This window comes from Pleurodeles waltl, chromosome 6, assembly GCF_031143425.1.
Source record: "Pleurodeles waltl isolate 20211129_DDA chromosome 6, aPleWal1.hap1.20221129, whole genome shotgun sequence".
NCBI lineage: Eukaryota > Metazoa > Chordata > Amphibia > Caudata > Salamandridae > Pleurodeles > Pleurodeles waltl.
The window spans coordinates 150,034,625-150,058,316 of NC_090445.1; the positions used below are offsets into that span (position 1 = coordinate 150,034,625).

Below are 23,692 nucleotides of genomic sequence, written 5' to 3' on the forward strand. Positions count from 1 at the left end.
CTCCTACACAGACTCTAGACCATCCAGAACATCTCTGCAAGACTCATACGCACCCTCCCACACCGCACCCAGATCACACTGCACTTCAGGAAGCTTCACTGGCTCCCCATTCACAAGCACAACCAATTCAAACTTCTCAGGCACAAATACAAAGCCCTACACAACATAGGACCAGCATACCTGAACAGCCACATACACTTTCACCAACCCACCAGACACCTATGCTCAGCCTCACTCTCACACATTCCCTGCATCCACAGAATCAAAACTGGAGGTCGCTCATTCTCTTACATCGCACCCAAGACTTAGAAAGACCTCCCTCTACACATCAGAGCCTCCTCCTCACCTCTTGAGTTCTGCAAGAAGCTGAAGATTTGGCTCTTCATACAAGTGCCTTGGAGACCACAAAACTGCAGACATACCCAAGCACCTGGATAACCTCTCGAGGGATTAGTGCGCTATACAAATCAATGTAACATAACATACCATAGTCCAACTAGTGTTTAGTGCAACATAATAAGCAGTATAGCAATATGCTTGTAGACAATTGCCCTTTCAACTAACCAGGGCCCTTGCTAGAAAAAGGTCAGTTGGAGCATAATGCTAAAAATACAAAACATCTAGGGTGCAATGTATATGCTTTCACTCAGTTCAAGCCTATGGAATCTAATCACATGACAGAAACGTGTTCCTTTCTGCAAAAACATATCTAATGACCAGGTTTTGTGATCTTTTCCCTGAAGAAGCCCAAGGCCTTCTTGAGGAGGAAATATCATTCACGTATACAATATTAGGCTCATGTTGCTCCAAAAATCCTGTTATTATTTGCCAGGTTTAAAAGCAATGTTGCTTTTCTTACAAATGTGCAAATATGCAACCTTGCATAAGATGGCTTCCGGTCCTACTTGAACTATTAAAATGAGCAAGCATACTCAAAACTACATGGTTTAAACCTATGCGAAATGACATCCAGAATTTCTGTCTGACCAGAAGACACAAAGCATTAAAAAGTTATCTTATGTTTCTAATTGTGTCACACTCATATCTTCTAGCACATTAGAGTATTGTTATTCTAGTCTAGTCAATTGCTCTTCTAGACTGTGGTGCTGTGGCTCTGACCTTCGTTAAGTGGCTGCTTGTCATGTGTGAAACCTTTGGTCAGACCTGCCAATTTAGCCAACAGTCTGTTGCAATGTGGGGCTTGTAGCTTCTAACATAATAAGTGTAAAATTATATAGGACTTTGCACCACTAACAGCCATATGATACCACACAGGATATTATTGTTTTAAGCCTAATAGATGTTACATAACATGTTTGGTGTAACTGTGTATGCAGCCTACCAAACTGCATGATCTCTAGGAGCTTAAATATTAGGAACCATTGTTTTCTCAAGCCAATTGCTATCATTGTAGAGATGTAAATTTGTGATCTGCAAATAAGACACAGATCTCCGCAACAACCAATCACCCGCTTACAGCATATTGGCCTAGATTTGCTAATATCCATGCAACGCAAAGCAGCATGAAAATCTACAATGTACGCAGCTAGGTTTGCAGTATAGAACTACCATACACACGCATACATTTAAAGATTCACTCAGAATTGTGAGCCTCTGATATCATCTGCTACACTTGCCCAAAAAACCCTCTTGCACTGTGGCACTAGGGTGAGCCAGTGGTGTCTAGCGCGTGACATGTACTTACGTACAGCCTCCAGGGCGAGTTCCAACGTAATGACTACCGGCAGAGGATAAGCCACGAACAATGGGCAATTTTGTTGAAATTATGTTTATTACTCCTAGGAAGATATCATGCAATATCCGCTCACCCTGTGTTTGCAGATAGTTATATGTGGCGTTAGACTTTGACGCAAAGCCAGGTCACACTAACTTAGTATGTCTGGCTTTGGGTCAAATCCTGTGTGACTTTGCGGCTTTATTGCCCCTTTACGCACCTGTTACTTAAAATAATAGGGAGCTGACACTCAGTAATGCAGAGTTTTTGGAGACGCACTTGCATTAACTTTGGCACTATAAACTAAAGTTTAGCGCCAGAAAGTTGACGGACACCTCAGTTTGCAACGCTTAGCGCTTTGTGTGTACTAAATAGCAAAAATGTTTAATTTGTGTGTGGTTGTATTTTGAACACGGTTAGGGGAAGGAGCTAACTGGCCCTATCCTCGCATATATGAAGATATTTAAGAATTTGGGGATAAAATGTATAACACTGATAGGAAAAAGTACGATCTGTATGTGTGAGGCACTAATGAGCCCACTTAAGGTTCTCAAAAGCCAGTCTCCATTTCAAAGCGCGAGACACACCAAAACGATTACGTCTGGGCTTTATTCATATGATGATTAACTATTTATGAGTGCTCCAAAAGGGATCAGCGAAATCTTGGGGATTTAGGACCCGGGAGGAGACCGATTGGAACACCCCCCCTTCCAGCTCGAGAGGACCTCTAACTCTGTTATAGTTTGCTAACACAAATCCTTTCCTTAATTGTTGCAAAAATAAAAATGTCAAAACTGGGCATCCTGCAAACTTAGTATTTTTAAGACTCTCGACCCACGCGAGGCGAGATAGGGTGAACTTTGAAGAGCGTGTTTGCTTTTCTGGTCCTCCTCGCCCCTCCCCCTTCAAAACATGTTGGGCAGCTAAGTCGATGCATCAGAGGCAGCCCGAAGCCCACTTTACACGTATGCAGAATTCCTGGATATACTCCAGGGTGGGAGTGAGGGGAGGGACAAAAGCAGCAAGGCAGAGGAGCAGCACAGAGGCCGCCCTCCCATCCTCCACAAGACCTCGCAGCCCCTCCAGAACCGGGAACGTTCCGAAGTCCTCCCCACCTCCAGCCACCTTCACCCACCACTGCCGCCATGCTGGCCGCCCCGCTGCTGCTGCTCCTCAGCCTGTCTGCCCTGCACGCACTGGGGGACCCCGGGCCCCTGGAGGACGTGGTCATAGACCGCTACGACGTGCCCAAGACCTGCCCGCGGGAGGTGAAGATCGGGGACTTCATCCGCTACCACTACAACGGGACCTTCAAGGACGGCAAGAAGTTCGACTCCAGGTGGGAGCGCTCTATCCGAGGCGCAGCGGGTTATAGGAAAGCGGCTAGTGCGCGGCTGCAAAGCGCTTTGTAGACGAGAAGGGTTTGTGCGTTGGCGAACAAAGCAGTTTATAGTAAAGCAAACACCGCGCGGCTGTCCAAAGCTGTATCTAAACTTTTTTTTTTGCAATTTTATGTAGCGCGAACACGACTCGAAGGTATTGAAGCGCTTTACATGAGAGCCAGTTAAGTTACTCAAGGACACATTTATTTTTGGTGGGCACGGGGAAGTTAAATGATTTGCGCAGGATGGGAGGATGTTCAGCTGACGCCCAGGCTCGAGCCTGGTTCCCCAGTTCCAAAGTTAGGCCACATTCTCCCAAACTTCTTCCAAAGCAGATGAAAGCTGTTGACAGAAAAGCATCTTTTGGGGAACTGCATGCAATACGGCTCAGCAAAAGTAGGCTTAATGCAGAAAACGCACGGGGTGATAGAAAGGCAGATGCAGTTTAGAGGAGAACAGACAGCGCTTTACAGATGATCAGGCTTGCATGATTGGAAAAAGCAACTTAAAAAAAGTGGAGGCATTTTTTATGGCTCCCACAGTGCTATATGGAGCAGCATCATGTTAGGGGCATGGCTGCCAATGCGATTTGAAAAAACATGAAGACACGTGTTTAGGTACGTGGCATCCAGCGCAGGGTACTTGGCGCCTTAGCGTATGACAGCGAAAGTGGTGAATGAATTGGGGGGGGGGGGGGGGGGGGGGGGGCTTTTGCTAAAGACCTGCACAGACGCAGCACGTTAGGACAGGCTGTTCGATGAATAAAAAACGAGACACCATTTAGCGTGGCACCGTCACGGCATCATTGAAATAATATGACACAGTATGATCTGCGATTCGTACAATTAAGGCATTTTACAGGATTTTTTTTTTTTTGAAGAAAAAATCAAGTATCTGCACGTCGACGTAATCTGATAAGAGGGAAAATAAGTACGTAAATGAATAGACTGTGCAAATGCAGGCGGAATGTCGATACTTCAAGATCTGTCCGGGCTGCCAGGCCCGCCTCACACTAGCCGGTCTCCAGCTTTATTCCTAGCTCAGACGGCAAAGTCGTGCATAGAATGTGGGGTGTGCGTGCTCCCTAATTGCACCGGAATTAAAGTTCCGTCGCATAAATGTAATGTAGGCATCTTGAAAGGCACCGGTGGCATTTACAAGAAATAAGCACGCGGGTTTTAAATAACAGTGCAACTCCTTATACGTAAAAGTATAGCTGTAAGGCACGGAAACCACCAGTTTTTAAAAAAATATAAATTAAAGGGACGATGCCCTGGTCAGTTCAAAGCTTAAACAGTGTGGCAGTCGGTCGATAAAAAAATTACTGACTTTTGTGCAAATTTAATGGGACGATTTAAAAAAAGACAAATTTGATCGGTTTCACTGCTGCAAAGTGGCTTTTGCTCTATATGATATGTGTACAATAAAGTGCTACATGTATGCTGAATGTACGGGCTGTGTCTGGGAGCTCCACTCCGGCTGCACAGCAGCTTCCGGTTTGCAGGAATAGTAAGCCGGGATCAGGAGGGGCGGGTGCGATTCGAGCTTCTGTGGCACCAGTTCTCTGTACACGTGTCACCCCAGCAGCCTCCACGGTCTTAAGCCCCGGGGGACCCAGGCCCGGAAGAGGCTCCGACTGCTGAACCAATCCCACCCCTTCAGAAGGCCCGTTTCCATGGGGGGCGTGTCTGGATTTCCTTCAAGGTTTTGGATTTTCATCAAGAGCCTGGAAGATGGAGACTGACTCCACAACCAGCTATGTCTTGCACTACCAAATAGAAACGCAGATTAGCGGTGCACCCCGCCCGCTGCATAGAATACGGATTTATTTCCCTGAATTATAAACACCAATTCATTGGATGATACACTGATCAGCTGTGTGCATCAAAGCACATATATGTTAATCATTTCATTGTAAACTTTTGCAACCTCTTAGAAATGCTGGTTTCATCAGCCTGTCGTGGTATCTGCTCATGGCTTTCTTTTGATGAGCATTGTAATATGAAGATTAGTCTCAGTGTAATGGGGCCTATGATAGTCCCTAAGTGACTTAGGGCACTATGTCAAGGTAGAGTCTTTCAGTGCCTTGGAATTTGTTCAGTACATAGTTTATCAGCGACACAAGACCCAATGCAATAGTGAAAATTGTTAGTCTCACAGGGTTTGTGCAGAAATAAAGTCTCACCGAATGAGGACCCTTTGCAGAAGTGGAGTTAACAGTCTAGCAGGCTCTATTCAGTAGCCCCCTCAGTTACGTAAGGACCTATGCAGAAAGGTAGTCTTGTCGAGTCACAGCATCTGTGTAGTAGCTCAGAGGCCTGTGCAGGATGTCAGGTCTTTCAGTGCCAAGAAGCCTGTGAAGTAGAACAGTGACACAGGGCCCTATGCAGAAGCGGAATCTTTTAGTTTGGTCTTGGTCATCATCTTTGGCAGCACAGCTTCCGCAGTAAGAAGGCCTTCACACTACTAAGGTTTGGAATAGGGGGATTTGTCATTAGCTTGTCTCGCTTAGAAGCAAGAATTCTCATGATATGCTGCACCAATAGGATCTTTTAAGAAAGGAATGAGAGATACTCTAACGGGATCGACTGTGGGCTTGATCGAACAAAGTTCTGGTATTGGGGGCGTGTCCGTAGACGGCTGAGGCGTGGCCACACACAGTAGCGGGGCCGGCAAGAGTCCGTGAAAGATTTTTCAGCAAAGTTCAGCGGGACGTGAAATCTAACCTAAGTGCAGTGGTCGACTCCAGGATTCACAAGCTATACGATTTTACCCCTGAAATAGGACTTTGCTGCTCGTATCCTTAAATGTGGGCACTGTGTGCCCACAGTGCCTTGTCCCCAGGTTAACAGTGCCACTTTGCGGTGCTCCGGTACCACTCAGTCTCCTCGGCAGGGGAGGTCCGCGCGAGCCTGCCTCCTGCATTTGTGGACTGTACCTGTATGGGGCACAGTTTACCAGGGGACGTCTGACCGACCTACAGTCTGTAGTTTCAACAGATGCATGGCTGTGATTTAACCTGAAGGGGGCAGAGTTCTCCCGTGGACTTCTGACTGACCACTTTACCTGCTCCCACTAGACCGAGTCCTATAAGCAGTCCAGTGGCCATTTGACGATTCTGACCATGTGCATTCTGGGAATTGTAGTCCCAACTCCCAAGTAGCAACTCAGAGCTTCTGGAACCTTGGATCAAGTTGTGGACACTTCAAGGACACAAAAAGGACCTCTGGAAGAAGATCCAGAAGTTTGGAGCGACTCCATAAGTTGAAGAGGTGCATTGTGGGAGTTGTAGTCCCAGAAGACCCCAAGAGGCACACCAGAGCCTCTGAACCCTTAACTGGTGCTGTGGACCACTTTCCTGAATCAAACACTTCTGAAAGTAAATATGACAGTGTTACCTCGTGGGTGGCCTGAACTCTGGACTTTGTTCCTTTCCAGTGTGACCTTTTTTAACCCTTTGAGCGCAAGTTCGCTAGAAAGCATTAATTGTTTAAAAATTCATATCTCCTGTTTCCCTTACCAGATTTTATTCGTTTTGTTGTCATTTTAAAGATAATAATATAATCTATTTTTAAAAATTGATTTTGGGATTGTCTCTGTGAATGTGACTTCTCACTGCCTTGTTCAATCGTCATTAATTCATGTCTTGCCCCACATCACGTTCACACTCAGCAGGGGTGTAGCTCCAAAGGGGGTGTTTGGGGTGTTACACCCCTTAAAAATGTATCCTGGAGTAAATAGCTAGGTGCAAGTGCTTTCAGTCGGGTAAGTTGAAGTGTCTGTCTGATTTCACCGGGGAGTTTGCATGCCCATACTGACAAAAACACATAATCTCCTTCGTTTATGTTTTGAAGGCCTTAGAAAATGTTGATTAGCTTGAAAAATATTGAGTTGTAAGTACCCCTAAAAATCTGCACTCCTCTCTCTTTCCACTGCCCCGTAAGCCTCCCCTGATGTCCTGCTTCTCATACAATGTGTTTTTCTAAGATATCCCAGCATGATTGTTGGGAAATCTCAAGCCACCCCAAACGCGAAACATCCTGAACCACGACTCCAGAACAACGATGACACCTACAACGCAAGCGTAATCACGCTTGCCGGAACAATGACTGCCTTTTTCTCTGCGTTAACCACACATGTGCTGAACTAACCATATGCATGGTTAGGGCAGAGAAAAAGGCAGAGTGGATCTGGAGAGGGTGCGGTCAGGTAAGTGGGTTTGGGGGGTAGTTTTTAGGGTTGGGGTGGATTAAGGGCTTGTGGTGGGGGGGGTTTGGGGTAGTTTGTTTTATTGGGGCGGGAATGAAGGATCGGGGTAGTTTGTTTTTTTGGGGCGGGGTGGGGGGATTGGGGTAGTTTGGTCAGGTAAGTGGGGTTGGGGGTAATTTTTGGGGTGGGGTAGATTAAGGGCTTGGGGCAGGGGTGGTGGGGTCAAAGTGGTTTTGTTTTTAGGGGTGGGGTCATTTTTTGGGGGGCAAGTGGGGGGTCGGGGAAGGTTTTAGGGCTCAGGGTGGCTGGGGGTGTTGGGGAGTTTTGTTTTTGGGGTGGGGGGGGTCAGGGTAGTTTTAGTATTATGGGTGGGGTACTTTTGGGCCTTAGGGCAGATGGGGTGTGGCATGCCGTTCCCACACATGCCTTTACTAGGAATGCTTTTACACAAAAAATCATTGTAAAGGCATGCGTGGTAAAGGCATTTGTGGTAACAACGCTGTCCTCGTTCCGACCGTGTTGTTCAGGCATGCGTGGTTCTCGCATTAGTTGTTCCATCATACATTTCCCCCCCGTTCCCTAAACGAACTCATTGACCATGCTATGCCTCTGCCACTCTGACTGACATCGTTCGTACTTACCATAATGTTTACTCTTGGGGTTGGTAATTTTGCAGGCCCATCACCTTACTTAATGCAGTGGTGCCGTAGGGTGTAGAACACTGTTTTTCGTGTTTAACATTGGAAACCGCTTTGATTTTGTGGCCAGACTGTTGTTCTCCCCACAAAATAACTTATAACATTCATACATAGGTGGGCTTTTGGTCATTGGATTTCCTTTGTTGGTCTGTTAAACTGCCATTCACAGTCTGCTCCCGCCCACCACTGCATGAGACAGTGGGTCAGCCCACTTTACCCACTGGCTCCCTTCACTTTGACTGGCTGCAGAAAGAGAATGCACATTTTTATTGTAAGCATTCCGATGGCATCATTTTATTTTATTTTTGTGGTATATGGTTGGGATAAAAAACATTACAGCAAAATAACGGGTAAAGACGAAGACCAGGTACTATCTTCTGTGCCATCAACAATAGGTGGGAGAAAGAGCTGGTTCTATGGGGTTAAAACCTAGAGGCCCAGGTCTAGATCTAGTTTTGTCTCTTGGTCGAATACACCTTGGCATACCCCTGTGATGAGTTTCCTAATGCGCATGCGCATGGAGAGTTCTTAGATACTGCACAAACTCAACATTATGCGCTAGTTATAGCAATATGTAATCATTATCTACCTCTACCCTTGCTATATTCTACTTGTCACATCACTACTCACCTGTAATGTGAAAGGCGCGTCAGGATCTAATGTAATGGCATCACACTTGAGTGTGACATCATTATGCCTCCTGCCCACGTCAGCAAAGTGAAAGCAGCTTCCTAAGCTAGACATCCATAGTCACTTAAATCATTTAAGGGAAGAGTGGCTTTGGAGTTCACTTTCTTTTGAAATTTCTTTCCATGAAGATAGTCCTTTGCCAGTAATAAGATGTTTTTGGTACTGTTTATATTTATTGCAGAGCTGGCGTTCAGCCGAGGGGATAGTAGAAATCTGCCTGCACCGTGCCATATATCCCATAAAGCTAGCTTTGACAGAAATTTACTTTTGAGAAGCAAACGTGTTTGCAGGAAACTAGATGCTGCATATTGGCGTGTTTGTTTTCACATTACAAGATTCCACATTTATTGTATATAACTTCTGCCAGAGCATTCCATTCATAAGAAGGAATAACCGAGCATCGATCTAAAAGCAGTCTGTAGAAGATGACAAGGTAACCATGTATTATAAACAATGAAGTGCCTCTTACTATACATAATGAATTTAAGACACCTCGATTTTTTTGCCTAATCGAACTATACCTTTAGCCTTGTTCCTATGTGTGGTCAGAAACTTCTTGGTAACTAAGAGTATTCTTCTAATGTATGGAAACTGTCCTGTATCGCATATATTAAACACCATTCGCAAAGCCATTAGATCTGGTGTAGACTGCCATCCTTTTGGATTTACCAATGCTTGTTTTGGTTTGCCTCGGTTTTTGTAAAACTTTATTGCCGGGAGAGCTGCTTGGCTATCGATAATATTACAAAAATAAAACATTGGCTAAAAGAAAAACATATCTTTTGGTCTTAAAACCATGTATTGGTATGACAGTACCACTCCCTGGCATTGACTGTCCCTGGCACATAAACTATGTTTCTTGTGAATGTGCTCCTTGGCAAAGGGAGGAGTGCCATCACGCCCATGAAGCAAGTGGCGGAAGTGGACTGATCCATTGCCCCATGCTGTAGAGTGCAGAAGATAAATGTGACTCGGTCAACAACAGAGCAATGGATGAAGAGGGCTGGCTGAAAGACCCCTTAAGACAATACACATTACGTATATCATTTTAGTAAACTCAAAAAGTCTTGGCTAATGGCAGACCTAATAATACACTTACATTTTCAAGGGAAGACAGTGGCAAGGGCAGGGTTTGTGGGAAGGAAGGCTCATCTGACTGCAAGCCCCATGGTGTGGTATTTCCCTCTAAATGTCGCCGATTTTACTAGTCTAGAGACCTATCGTGGGCCACACTGAGAAGCCTCTGGGATTGTGCTTGTGTCCTGGGTCAAAGGTCTCCATTTTAGTTCACAGATGGATCCTTGTTGGGCTGTAAAAGGGGCAGGAATCTCTCAAAGCCACAAATGCAAACACAGACATGCCCAGTCCTCCTCCTACTTTGTGAGAGCTGATGAAAATACCGAATGAAAACATGTATCCCCGGGCATGGTTCTGTCGGGAAGCAGGCGCGCCCCGACCTGCAGAGTCCTGCCAAGAGCAAAAGCTGATCTCTGGATAAGGGAAGATTTGTTTTTCAAGGCGGCCAGTTCGGACACTCTCCAGCGAGCTTGCAGCTTTCTCTGCGGCTCGTGCGTGACATTTAATGGCATCTTTGCCCAATATGCAAAGCAAGTGTCTGCAGAGTATTATGCAGTGACGCATTCACGTTGAAAGGCGCGTTTGCAAGCTGGAGTGCGCGTGGCTGTGCCATCTGTCCACGCGCCAGGTCTGTGGAGATTTCAGGGTTCCCTCTTCCGGTTGAGTAGCTTATCCAGCCCAGGGTTTTCCTTGTCTTTTGAGCCTTGTATCCTAAATACGGCGTAATCGGGACTCAAAGTACAAGGAGGCAAGGAAGCAAAGTGGACTGGATGATTTTCTGAGGTTCTTTAATGGGAAATTTGAGAGATCTAGTGGTACTTGAACCCTCCGCAGTGTGCGCCTTATGGGGCCAGTGAACATTTTGGGCTGTTTGCCACTGCTTTCTTCTTGCCAGAATCCCATTACTGACCCCATCCAACCCATCTGTCTGCGGCTCCGGCACATTCACATACATTGTGAGGAGCTTGGGGCGGACGTACAGAGGATATGAGGAGTTGGGGTACTTTGACAGGTAGTCTGAGACGCTTAGAGGAAACCTAGAGTGAGGCGCTTAAGGCACCCGCACAGGCAAGGTTATGATCTCGGACAAATGGACAGACAGGCCAGTGGCGTAACAATGGCCCCCGCGGTGCACAGTGCTCTGGCCTCGGAGCTCCTGGTGAGGGGTGATGGGGCTCCATGTAACTGTGCAGGGCACCCCCCTCAAGTTTCGTTACGCCACTGAGGCAGGTTGGGGGGGGGGGTGATATTGGGCAGGTGCTGTTAGTTGTCAGCCCAGGCAACTTGAGGGCTTTGGGGCACATGGATAGACCTGTGGGGATATTGGGCACATGCATGTTGAGCTTGCGACACAATCGGGGTAAGGCAAGTATGGCTAAAAACTAGCACATTTTCACGTGTAATACTCAGGCCAGTAGGTTTTTCCTGCCAAGAGACCAAACCAGTGTGGGATTCCTAGTTTAACTGCTTTATTAGTATTGGCGTAAGAGTTAGTGTTGTTGGCTGAAAAAAAAAGACTGAAAGTCGCTTACGTTGTCCATAAAAAGAAAATAGACCGCAAACTAAAAGGCAATAAAGGTAAAACACGAGAAATACTAGAGATTTAAACCGTAATATCATGCTCACAGAATTAAAGACGAACAGAAAACAAAAAGACTAACAAAGTTAATGGAACTGGGTTTAATGTGTTAATGCATGCATCATTAATTTATTGGAGCGAGACACATGGGAGAGCGAGAGAAGGAGTGGCCAGAGATGGTTATAGTTTTAAAGTAGTCTCCCATGCAACTCAGGGCAGTACTGGACTGGAGGCAGAAGGATCCTCCTGTCAGCCAACGGAAGTGGGTGAAAGATAATAGTCCAGTCTAGTGGGTTGCGCTAAGACATGATTGACAAAGTCTCAAGCCAACAACTGAAAGAGGCTCGTCTAAAAGGGCCAATAATTAAAAGGGACATGATCAGAGCTTCTGTGGGGGCATAGCCATAACTGTATTTGTACAATGTAAAGTAGTACTTACTCATTACTACTTACAAAACTCTGGGTGGAGACCTTTAATTTGTACCCTTTCTGTGTGGAGGTTTCGCGACAATAAAGCACCACCCACGTCTGCTCACAGGTATTGCAATACTTCCTCCCCTCTGTATAACAGTCACTCATGCTCGCATTGTTAAGGCTGCACCCTTTTGGATTTGCCAGTGCTTGTTTAGGTTTGCCTCGGTAGGAATATAATCAACCCTAATTTCTCCAAAGAATGGGTTTAATTTCTACATGTTACAAAGCAGGACGGTCTAACTTGTGCTTTTGGCCACCATGGAGGGAACATGTTTAGCTTTCTTTAGGCCCCACGTTGGCTGCCGGTGCCCACAGGCATTTCATTGAAGCTACTGTAAATTTGCCACAAGGAATTATAAAATATTTCCCCCAGATTTCTACCTTCCCTCTTTCTGCGTTACACTCTCATTTATACACTCCTCACTCAACTTCCATTGGTTCACAGCTTCATGAGACCCCAGACCCGGTGACCGCTCTATGAACATGTAGTATAAAGTTTATATTGAGTTGGGTCCTGGCTTTAACTGTCTGCCACAAGTAAGTAATGCGAGTACCAGTAGTTATAGGTTTCTCCTTCAGTTCTATCTTCCTTCCTCTGGGAATCGTCATTGTACCCACATGAAAGGCACCGGCTGTACACCCACCAGGGCAGGGTTTTTCAAACCGAGTCCCAGGGGTGTCACCAAGTAGAGAATTCAATTAGTTCAGCACAATAAGTGACCTAGAATATTGAAAATCGAGAAGCCAGGCTCACTTTTACTAAAGAAAAATGGGGACACCCCAATGACAAAGTCTGAGAAACTCAGTTCTTTTGGGAAAAGTTTCTGAAACCTTTTATCCGCACCACAATGAAGTATGCTCATAGTCATGTAAAAATGTTCCATGGATTGGATCTCCTCCCCACTCTTGCAGAGGTTTGAGAACTATCCTTCCGCTTCGTTTCCTGGAATTTCAAGTAGAGTGGGGGTATGTCACCTCAGGTTCACGGAGTTCGTGGGCCTGCCGAGGACATGGAAGTAAGCCTTTCCGTCCTCTAGAAAATGTACTGCCACCATTTGAGTATTTATGCTACCTTCCAGGATTTACTCCTATTGCTCAGACTTGCTGTGCGCGGATCAGGAGTAATGGTGAAACCACCCTTCCGTGTGCCCCTCCATACTATCAACCTTTCACGAACCTTTATTATAATCAGGAGTCTTAGAGGGACATCTTTTCAGGGACGAGTCTCTCCGTCCTTCCCCTATTCGGAAAGTGGCCTGAGCCCAAGGATGAAGAACCATTTTGTACTTTTCAGTGGGGTTTATACTTCTCCCTCTCGTGTTTCACATGTCCACCGGTAATGTCCTAAAAAAACTGTTTATAGTTGGGAAGCCTATCTAAAGCCTCCACTTCAGTGTTCACTGGAACTCTTCCGTCCGGGGCATCTCTGTCTCCAGTTACTGAATGACTGGGACGTCTTGCGTCAGGCTGGGGAGTACAGACTATCATTAGTACTCTGCTGTCCTTAGTGGTCTAAGGATTGAACTGCAACCACAGGTACAGACTGCTTTCTTTCCATAGGGCATGCTGCTTAATGCATGACCAGGCGCTTCAAAAAGAGGCACATGGCAGATAAATAATGCGCCAGGCTTCTATTTTATTCTAGCAAACCTATGTTAATTTAAACTGATTTGGCCTACTATGTATACTACATTAAACTGTCACTTTTCCGGGGCATTCCAGTAGCCCACTACGTTTTGGCATGGAGGGCGGTTATACAGGCCTGGAGAACCATATAAGGTTGTGAATTGGCTCAGAGGGAAAATGCTGACCATTTGTTCATAAATTGAGATTCTGGAAGGTTCAACATCCTCTGCATTTTCTAACAGCAGTTCTGTGTCGGTTTACTTTAAAAATCACTTGTGGGTAGTTTAGACAGCTCTAAAACACTTTAAAATGATTTTTCAAAACAGCAGCTTATGTTTCCTCTTTGTTTATATTTTTCCAATGGCATTGAAATAATAAAATAAAAAAAATGTTGGTAAAATCCTGACCTGTGGGTAACCCTAGTACCACATTAAGGACTTGTATTTTCCGACCTGTGGCATTTATTGCAATCTTCTTCCAGCGTCAGTCTCTTGTGATTCCACAGCACATAATGTATATGCTCACGAAAAACGTGAGACAGAGAAAACATGAACATACTGAGAATAAGCATTGCCAATTCCAACATATTTAGTTTAATATGCTAATGCATACCGCGGAGAGAGAAGTCCGTATAGTTGCAAAATAACCCTCTCCCCCCCCCCCCCCCCCCCCCCTCCCCATGCAGTTCGCAGCAAGCACTGGAGCAGAGATGGAAGTACACACACAAACAGCCAATAGCATTAGGTGAGAGACGAATAATCTACTGGGCTGAGACAAGACGTGATTGACAGAGTCACTGACCACTGGCTGAAAGAGACTGGTCGAACTAACTCAGTGGATGAAAGTTAGTCTGCCTTTCGTAGAGGAGACATGTAAGAGTAACCAAACCCGGTTCGTCAGTTTTAGATCAAGAATGAGTAGTGCAGACCCTTGAAACTTAAAACCTATCGGTTTTCCAGGTTAAACACCGACAATGCAAATTAATTTGTCAATTACATATATATTTTCTCACAAATATTCATGTTCGATATGATGAAAAGCGCAGCTCTTGATGACCGGAGTTATGCTGGATTTTCCTGTCTTTTGAGGGCAGATCTCGTACCAGAGGAGATAAGCCATCTTCATTCATAGTCACTCACAGGACTGTTCTCAGTTCTTTGCTTACACAGGGAAACGTCATTTCCTATTTGTCACGTTTTTCCTTTAATTCAAGATAGATGTCTACTGTGCTAAAGCCCCACCCACGTCAAGACAACCCGGGTAACCCAAGGCTGTGTTTTTTGTCCTAGCTATGACCGTGGAAACGCAGTGGCCGGCTTTGTGGGAGTGGGTCGCCTTATCACCGGCATGGACCGAGGCCTTCAAGGGATGTGCGTGAACGAGAGGCGCCACCTCATTGTACCCCCTCACCTGGGGTATGGCAGCATTGGAGTCAGTAAGTACACACCTATCGCGTGACCTTGGTGTGTGACGATGTGCACACAGCTGTGACCTTGACAGATACGTCACAGTTCCTTCATTACTTTGAGCCAATGCCTTTATTATTGTTGGATAAGCCAAAGTGTGAGATTGATCTAGGGGGGTGGACTTTGGGCATTACAAGGGATAGGAAAGAATAATACAAATGCCAATAAAATGCAGTAAAATATGGAGTAAAGAGTAGGGGAGCCGATGGTGTCTGCTAGAAAGCGAGTGCTTATGCCTGTTGATATTAGACTAGTTTATCTATGTTTGTGCTCGTGATTGTCAAAGTCAGATATCTAAAAAATGACAGACCGGGGCGGGATGTACATCGATCTTTCGGGATAAAGCCAGACTGGTAGGAATCTATTGTCATAGCTGCCAAGCGACTGGTCCTGTATTTTTAGATTAATTGCACATTACGTAGTAGGAACTGTAAGCCTATAATTATGAGAGTAATTAAACTACAAGTCCCAGTGTGCCTAGCGCCATTGGCAGGATACTTGTACCGTGAAAAACTATTTCACATGAGGCCTCTAGAACTAGAAACAATGCGCCAGATTTAAGAAAAATTGCGCTGCACCTAGTGCATCCTCACTTTCCTTGTGCCCCTTAGCATCCCCCTAATGCCACCATGTGTGGAACTAGCGTCCGAGTTTTTGATGCTTGTCCGGCGCATTGAAGGATTAGTGTAAAAAATTCTGACGCTAATCCTGCAAAGCACCCAGAGGCCCATTGAAAGTAATGGGAACCTCTTTAAACACCTGCTCTGAGCAGGTGTTTTGACAAAATAAATGACGCAAAGAAATTTCTTAGATTTCTTTGCTCCATTTTTTTTCGGCCCCCTTAAGATGGGGAACGCCCACTTTGCATACATTATTCCTGGCGCAGGCATAATGTAGCGCAAAGGGTTACAAAATGGCGCAGTGCATGCATGCATTGTGCCACTTTGTAAATTTGGCGTGGCAATTTTTGCCTTCTTGGCCACATTAGCGTGAAAAAAATGATGCTAATGTAGGCCAGTTTACATTTTTGGGAAGGAAAGTCTGTTTCTGACAATAGGGCTTTTTAATATTCTTTTCCTGTTCATCTTCTCCTTTCAGCGGACCTAATCCCCCCAGATGTCACCCTGTATTTTGACGTAATCTTGGTGGACATTTGGAACAAGGATGACAAGCTGCAAATCACAACAATTCACAAGCCTGAGCACTGCAACCGCACAGTGCAAAACACTGACTACGTGCGATACCACTACAACGGCACCTTGCTTGATGGAACCTACTTTGACTCCAGGTATGGCCCCGGGACTTCTTCTGGCGGGGAGAGGTTGGACAAAGTGGCTGTAATTTAAGAAAAAAATCTCCCAGCTTGTTGATTCTACAAACCTCACTTCTGATTGTTCTCTGCCAGCAGAACATTCCCTAAAATGGGTTAGATAACACTATTAGTATTATTATTATTATTGCCAAATTTGATGGTACTCAATTTACCAATCCCAGAATAAATTAAAGGCTGTCTTGTCCCTGACTCAAACGCACAATCTCCAGATCAGTACTTACCTCTGTGCGCCATCTTACCAGTGTAAACTGACAACACTCCTCATTCAACAAATCTGCCTCAAAATAGGATATTAATAAAGGTGAGCTTCTTTGAACTGCATGGTGTGGACGCTACTGGGCAAATCTGACATTATTTCACGCAGCCATAGTTGCTTTGCTGCATTGCATGAAAGGGAGAGAGCAGGACAGCGACATATCAACAATGATGCAGCATTGCTGCTCTTTTCTGAAGCTCTGTCGCACAATCGGGCTGCTTAGCACCACGCACACCCCTTTGCACCGTAGTACGCAGGTGTGTGCATGAGCCTGCATAGGTTTTATACTGGAAGGTTAGCCTTCTGGTACAAAACACCATGCTTAAACTGACTTTAAAATGTTTCCCATTTTTATGTGTACTGCATAGCGCAGCACACAAGGAAAGACTCAAAGTTCGGAGAAATAAAATCTATGCCACCTGTCTCAAGGTGGCCTAGTTTTTGGTGTAAAGCCATGTCTGCCATTGTTAGTAGATGGGCTTTGCATCAGTAGCCATGGGTGGTTGCCAAGGAAAGCTAAGAAACCAACCATAAGACGTCCAGTTGATGAAAAGTAATGCAAAGCAGTGCTGCTTTGTGTTACTTTTAGGCAATGTTCCAGCACAATTGCTCTAGAAAGTAAATGTCAAATCAGCATTTTGCACTGTGCAAAGTCACCAAAAGTTACACAGATTGGTGCAAAGTGTCTAAACCTAGCTCTTTGTGGCTAGTGAGTTACGGAAATGCTCTCACCTGACACTGGCACGTGTATTGTTCATAATAGTTTTAAATTTATGTTAGTGGCCAATCCTGTCGTACAAAAACAAAATCCCCTTGTTGTTGAACACAAGATCTAGAAAACTGGCATGTGACCACGTGAGTAATGCACCAGCTAAACCTGGTTTGGATCTTTTAGGATCAACACCAGAAAACCCTCCACAAATTAGCAAGGAAGCTGATGCATTTTTTAAAACAAAATAAGGCTTCGTGCTCTGAAGCTTCAGAGGCTGATATACATTTATTCCCACCCTTATCTTCCCCTTATCCTAGTGTGTGATTTTACCAGTTCTCACTCGCCGGTTTGCGCCAGGTTTGCTCACAGAATTTTAAAACACAAGCCAAGGGGATTCACCCTGGCTTCTCGCCTAACTACATTCAATCCCAAAATCTAAGCCATGGGGTTGTTTAGACTTCCAGTACAAGCTGTAGGCGTTGTTACATTACTTCCTACCCCAAACATTGATGCACTCCGAGTCGGTCTGTGAACGCCACCCATTTTCGTAACTATTTTAACATTACAAATCCACACTGGTCTCCAGCTTTATCCCATCTTTGTATTTATTGTCTGCTCAGGTCAGACTTTGTTTTTAACTTTTAGACCCTTCACAAAGCACTCATTAACATTTGTATTGCGCATACTGATCTCGTGACCCCATCCGCAGAACCGCCCTTGTCCCTGTGAGTGGACTGGGCTGACTTGTTACCTCTGCTCTGTCTCCTCAGCTACAGCCGTTCAAGCACCTATGACACCTACGTTGGGTCCGGCTGGTTGATCAAAGGCATGGACGAAGGACTCTTGGGGATGTGCGTGGGAGAGCTGCGGAAGATCATTGTGCCTCCCTTCCTGGGCTACGGCGAGAAAGGCTACGGTAAGACGGGGACATGGGTTGGCTATATGCAAGCTTTGCCTGCGCCAGCTTCATATCAACAAATGCTAAAACACTTTACAAACAATGGTCTTTAAAAAGTGCATAATTCTGCTTCGTGAACAAAAACTACAAAAATTTACTTCAGACATGTTTTTTTCCTTCAGAGAGTGCATGGAAGTCTTGGTCACTCGGTATAGATGAGTTAGTATGCACACTTTGCCCATCCGCGAAGCGCATACGTTACTCATTTATCCCAATCCCAAGGACATTATTAGACCGTTTCTCTAGACTAGACCTCACTGCAAGCTCACATGCATCAACTCTTCCAGTGAGTAAGCGAGACATAGTTGCAACAAGCCCTTGTTCCTTTCTGTCGGACATGATTCGATCAAATCCTGTTTTTACTTTTCAGTACCCTGCTGTTTTATGTGTAGTTTTAAGAATTAAAAGTACTTGGGTAGAAATGAAAAAAACATTGGCAGTGCTAATTGGTACATTCTTAAAAAGTTGGTTTCATGGGTACACTAATTTTAAGTGCGTATTGTAACTGTATGCCATACAGATGAACATGCTAAGCAGCCATGTGCTTGAAACAAAAACATATTAAATTAAAAAAAGTAATCAGCAAATGTAATATTAATAGAACTTTATTATATGGATGATTCCTAGCAGGCTGGTATACTTAATTTTTTAAAATATTTTTTTAAAAGAATGTTTTTGATTACATGCGGCTAGTGATTAATCTACACTCTTATCAGAAGAGAGGTCTTCCGTTTTTCTTGGTTGCGATTGGTCATCATTGATGCTTCTGTGGAGGGTGATTGGTTGAGCGGGTGTGGCAATGATGACTAACGTGTGAGCTATAGACGGAAATAAAACAACAAATGTTCATTTTATACAACTTCTTTAGAGCTAGTCTTTCTACATTGAGGGGTTTGAGTTAGGATTTTCTCAGTCACAATCTTCTCCTATTTAGTGGAATCACCTACTGCCAGGGTGTATGGTTGCCTGGAGTTAGGGGCCCATAAGAGGAGGTGTGATTCCTAATAAATGGGAGGGGGGAGACAGGTCTTGAGAGAAGGTTGGTTACATCTGGTCAATTTTTGCATCTAAATCTCTTTCACACTGCTCTCAGGTACGGTTATCCCTCCTCAAGCCTCCCTGGTCTTCGATGTGCTCCTGGTGGACCTTCACAACCCCAAAGATGGGATTTCGATCGAGAACCAGGTGATTCCGGAATCCTGCAAGCGCACTGCAGTCACTGGAGACTTTGTCCGATATCACTACAACGGGACCCTAATGGATGGTTCTCTGTTTGACTCCAGGTACAGAGCTCGAACGTCGGGGGTGGGGGTGTGGGGTGTGGGGGGGGGGTGTGGGGTGTGGGGGGGGGGGGTGGGGGGGGTGTGGGGTGTGGGGGGGGGGTGGGGGGGGGGTAGGGTGGGGGGGTGGGGGTGGGGAGGAACCTTGTACATATCGGCTGGTGGTTCCATATTTACAACACAACCTTGGTTCTTGCACTTTACACAATTATTTAAGCCTTACATGACTGCCAGATGCTATGTGGTCATCACAGCAGTTGTTCTTCCTGTTTACATTTTTCTTTAATTATCCAGGAGTTGGGGTTGAGAGAGGTATAATATAATGGAGCCAATAGAAAGGATGCATGGATTAATATTGGCTGCTGAGGGGCACATCAGAGTCCATCACTCTTTGAATAGAGTAGCACAGTGGGCAGAGACCAGCCATATGCAGATTCGCTTTAGTCCTGCTCCAACTGGAAAAGCACAGACTGAGCTGTTGGGCCATGATCTGCTGAGACTGGAAAACAAGCAACCCCAGGCCGGCTTCCGCCTACATAGTCTTCCGCAATAAGGAATAGTGTGAGCCCTGTGGCACAGCTAGCAGGGAGACCCACACCTGTGACCTTAGTATATATACGACTCACCTGGCACAAACGGGGACAGTGCACCCTATTATGCAGACTGCACTTCCCCCAGGGCAGCCACAAACTCACCCCGCCCTGTGGGGTAGCGCATTCAAGTGAACTACGGAGCAGCTAGGGAGAGTGATGCCCTTGCAGGCCTGTGCAGTGAGTGACTGTACCAGCATGCAGCGCTAACTTTAGGAATGCATTTAAGTGCGCCACCTTTTTCTGCCTCCTAAAGGTGTGTTTGCCTCTGCGCCCACATTGGTAACAGAGTGCAGGGGCAAAGTGATTTCCTCATTTGCGTGGGCCACACCCCCATGCAGATGAAGGAACGTCCTCTCTCAATAGCACTGGCGCTACATGTCTGCCCTTGCTATCAGTATTACAGACGGGGACGCACAAGCACCTGCTGCCCCTTCTGTAATTCCATTGTGCCCCGGGGGCAGACAAAGCAAGGCGCCCATGCCTATAGCCCCTGTAGGGCACTAAGTATAATACTGCCTCTGGGCACCGCATTGCACTAAGTTATTAGATTTGCATTTCAGTGCATCGTTTTTGTACTCACCTTGCCACATTCAATCAGGAAGTGGACCTGGCTTAGGGATCGTTACAGCTAAGTAATAGTTCGATGGCATCTGTCGCTGTAGATACACATGGTATGCATGAGCTCGCCATCTGGTGTTGGGTCGGAGTGTTACAAGTTGTTTTTCTTCGAAGAAGTGTTTTCGAGTCACGGGACCGAGTGACTCCACCTTCTGTGCTCATTGCGCATGGGCGTCGACTCCATCTTCGATTGTTTTCTTTCCGCCATCGGGTTCGGACGTGTTCATGTCGCTCCGAGTTTCGGAACGGAAAGATAGCTGAAGACGGAAGATTTTCGACGGTATCGTTGCGATCCGGTTACAGATAGACACATACGACGACGCGTTGAACATCGAAGCGCTTCGGTGCCCTTCGGGGTAGATTTCGGCACCCCGTCGGGGCCTAGTCGGCCCGACCGCGTGGAGGACAACGCCGATGGATCGGACCCCGTTTCGATTCTGCCCCGAATGCCACAACAAATATCCTTATACGGACCTGCACTCGGTCTGTAATCTGTGCCTGTCACCCGAGCACAGTGAAGAATCCTGCGAGGCCTGTCGGGCGTTCCGGTCCCGAAAAACTCTGCGCGACCGTCGAGCGAGAAGACTGCAGATGGCGTCCACGCCAAAAGAGCGTCGACAGTTCGAGACAGAAGAAGAACAGGAGGAATCCTTTTCCATCCAGGATTCAGACTCCGACGAGCTACACTCTACAAGAACTGTGAGTAAGACGTCGAGATCAAACCCTAACAAAGGAAAGAAGGCCCAGGGGACGCCACTGCCAACCGGCCATGGCTCCACCCAAATTCTCGGTGACCAACAATCGGCACCGAAAAAGGCCCATTCAGTGTCGAGATCGTCCGACTTCGGTCGAGACACCGGCACGCAGCCTCCTCGGGACCGAGAGAGTGCTAAACAGAAGCATCGACACCGAGAGTTCGGTGTCGACACCGATCGACGCCGAGACAGTGGCGCCGAAGACCATAGAGGCCAAAAATTTTCGGCACAGAAAAATAGGAAGGTTACCTCGGAGCCGAAAAAACAATCGACAGGGCTTTCGGAGCCGAAAAAAGCGACATCAGACCCTGTTTCTGGCTCCTATACCGAAGAGCATTCTATGTCTTCTCAAATGAAGAAACATAGATTTGAACAAGAACTGCAATCCACTGACGTGGATCACACGCAAAAGCGTATCTTTATTCAGCAGGGGACTGGGAAGATCAGTACCCTTCCACCTGTCAAACGAAAGAGAACGCTTCAGTTTACTCCTCAGCAACAAACAACACAAAAGGTAACACCTCCTCCCTCGCCTCCACCTGTAACTCCGGCTTCGCCAACTTACACCCCGTCACATTCGCCAGCTCACACCGCCATGAGCCACGACGACCAAGATCAGGATGCGTGGGACTTGTACGACGCACCAGTGTCTGATAACAGCCCAGACACATACCCAACTAGGCCATCACCACCGGAAGACAGCACAGCCTACTCACAAGTGGTGGCTAGAGCAGCTCTATTCCATAATGTGGAACTACACTCGGAACAAGTAGAGGATGATTTTTTATTTAACACCCTCTCCTCAACCCACAGCTCCTACCAAAGCCTGCCGATGCTCCCAGGCATGCTACGCCATGCAAAGGACATTTTCAAGGAGCCAGTTAAAAGTAGGGCAGTGACGCCTAGGGTGGACAAAAAGTATAAGGCGCCTCCTACGGACCCTGTCTTCATCACCTCTCAGCTGCCACCAGACTCTGTGGTGGTAGGGGCTGCCAGAAAACGGGCAAACTCACACACTTCTGGGGATGCACCTCCCCCAGATAAAGAAAGTAGGAAGTTCGATGCAGCCGGGAAGAGGGTTGCTGTCCAAGCAGCAAACCAGTGGCGCATCGCAAATTCACAAGCGCTGCTAGCGCGATACGACAGAGCCCACTGGGATGAGATGCAGCATCTCATTGAACATCTCCCAAAAGATCTGCAAAAAAGAGCAAAACAGGTTGTTGAGGAGGGTCAAAACATTTCCAACAATCAAATACGCTCCTCCATGGATGCAGCAGACACGGCCGCAAGAACCATTAATACGTCGGTTACCATCCGTAGGCACGCATGGCTCAGAACGTCTGGATTCAAGCCAGAAATTCAGCAGGCAGTGCTTAACATGCCAGTAAACGAGAAACTTCTGTTCGGTCCGGAGGTCGACACAGCTATAGAAAAGCTCAAGAAGGATACTGACACTGCCAAGGCCATGGGCGCACTCTACTCCCCGCAGAGCAGAGGATCTTATAACACCTTCCGCAAAACACCTTTTAGAGGAGGGTTTCGGGGTCAGGCCACACAAGCTAGCACCTCACAGTCCGCACCGCCCACCTACCAGGGACAGTACAGAGGAGGTTTTCGGGGCCAGTATAGAGGGGGGCAATTTCCTAGGAATAGAGGAAGATTTCAAAGCCCCAAAACCACTACCAACAAGCAGTGACTCACACGTCACTCACCCCTCCCACACAACACCAGTGGGGGGGAGGATACATCAATATTACGAAGCATGGGACAAAATAACTACAGATACATGGGTCCTAGCAATTATCCAACATGGTTATTGCATAGAATTCATGCAATTCCCTCCAGACATACCACCAAAATCACAAAATTTATCAAAATACCATTCACAACTTCTAGAGATAGAAGTTCAAGCACTACTGCAAAAAAATGCAATAGAATTAGTACCAAGCACACAAATAAACACAGGAGTTTATTCACTGTACTTCTTGATACCAAAAAAGGACGAAACACTGAGACCAATTCTAGACCTCAGGGTAGTAAACACATTCATCAAATCAGACCACTTTCACATGGTCACACTACAAGAAGTGTTACCATTGCTCAGAAAACACGACTACATGACAACCCTAGACCTCAAGGACGCATATTTCCATATACCAATCCATCAATCACACAGGAAATATCTAAGGTTTGTATTCAAAGGAATACATTACCAATTCAAAGTATTGCCTTTTGGTTTAACAACCGCTCC

The 23,692-nt window shown here is 46.0% G+C and overlaps 1 protein-coding gene across 1 annotated transcript in view; it reads left to right on the forward strand.

The window, feature by feature from the left end:
- The first annotated feature begins 2,408 nt into the window (after positions 1-2,408).
- Positions 2,409-23,692, forward strand: part of FKBP10 (FKBP prolyl isomerase 10) — a 36,046-nt gene continuing 14,762 nt past the window's right edge. The window contains exons 1-5 of the mRNA XM_069237658.1: positions 2,409-3,074; positions 14,760-14,905; positions 16,035-16,224; positions 18,008-18,153; positions 19,289-19,478. Coding sequence (XP_069093759.1) covers positions 2,881-3,074; positions 14,760-14,905; positions 16,035-16,224; positions 18,008-18,153; positions 19,289-19,478 — 866 coding nt within the window. The 5' untranslated portion in view covers positions 2,409-2,880. The remainder of the gene's footprint in view (positions 3,075-14,759; positions 14,906-16,034; positions 16,225-18,007; positions 18,154-19,288; positions 19,479-23,692) is intronic.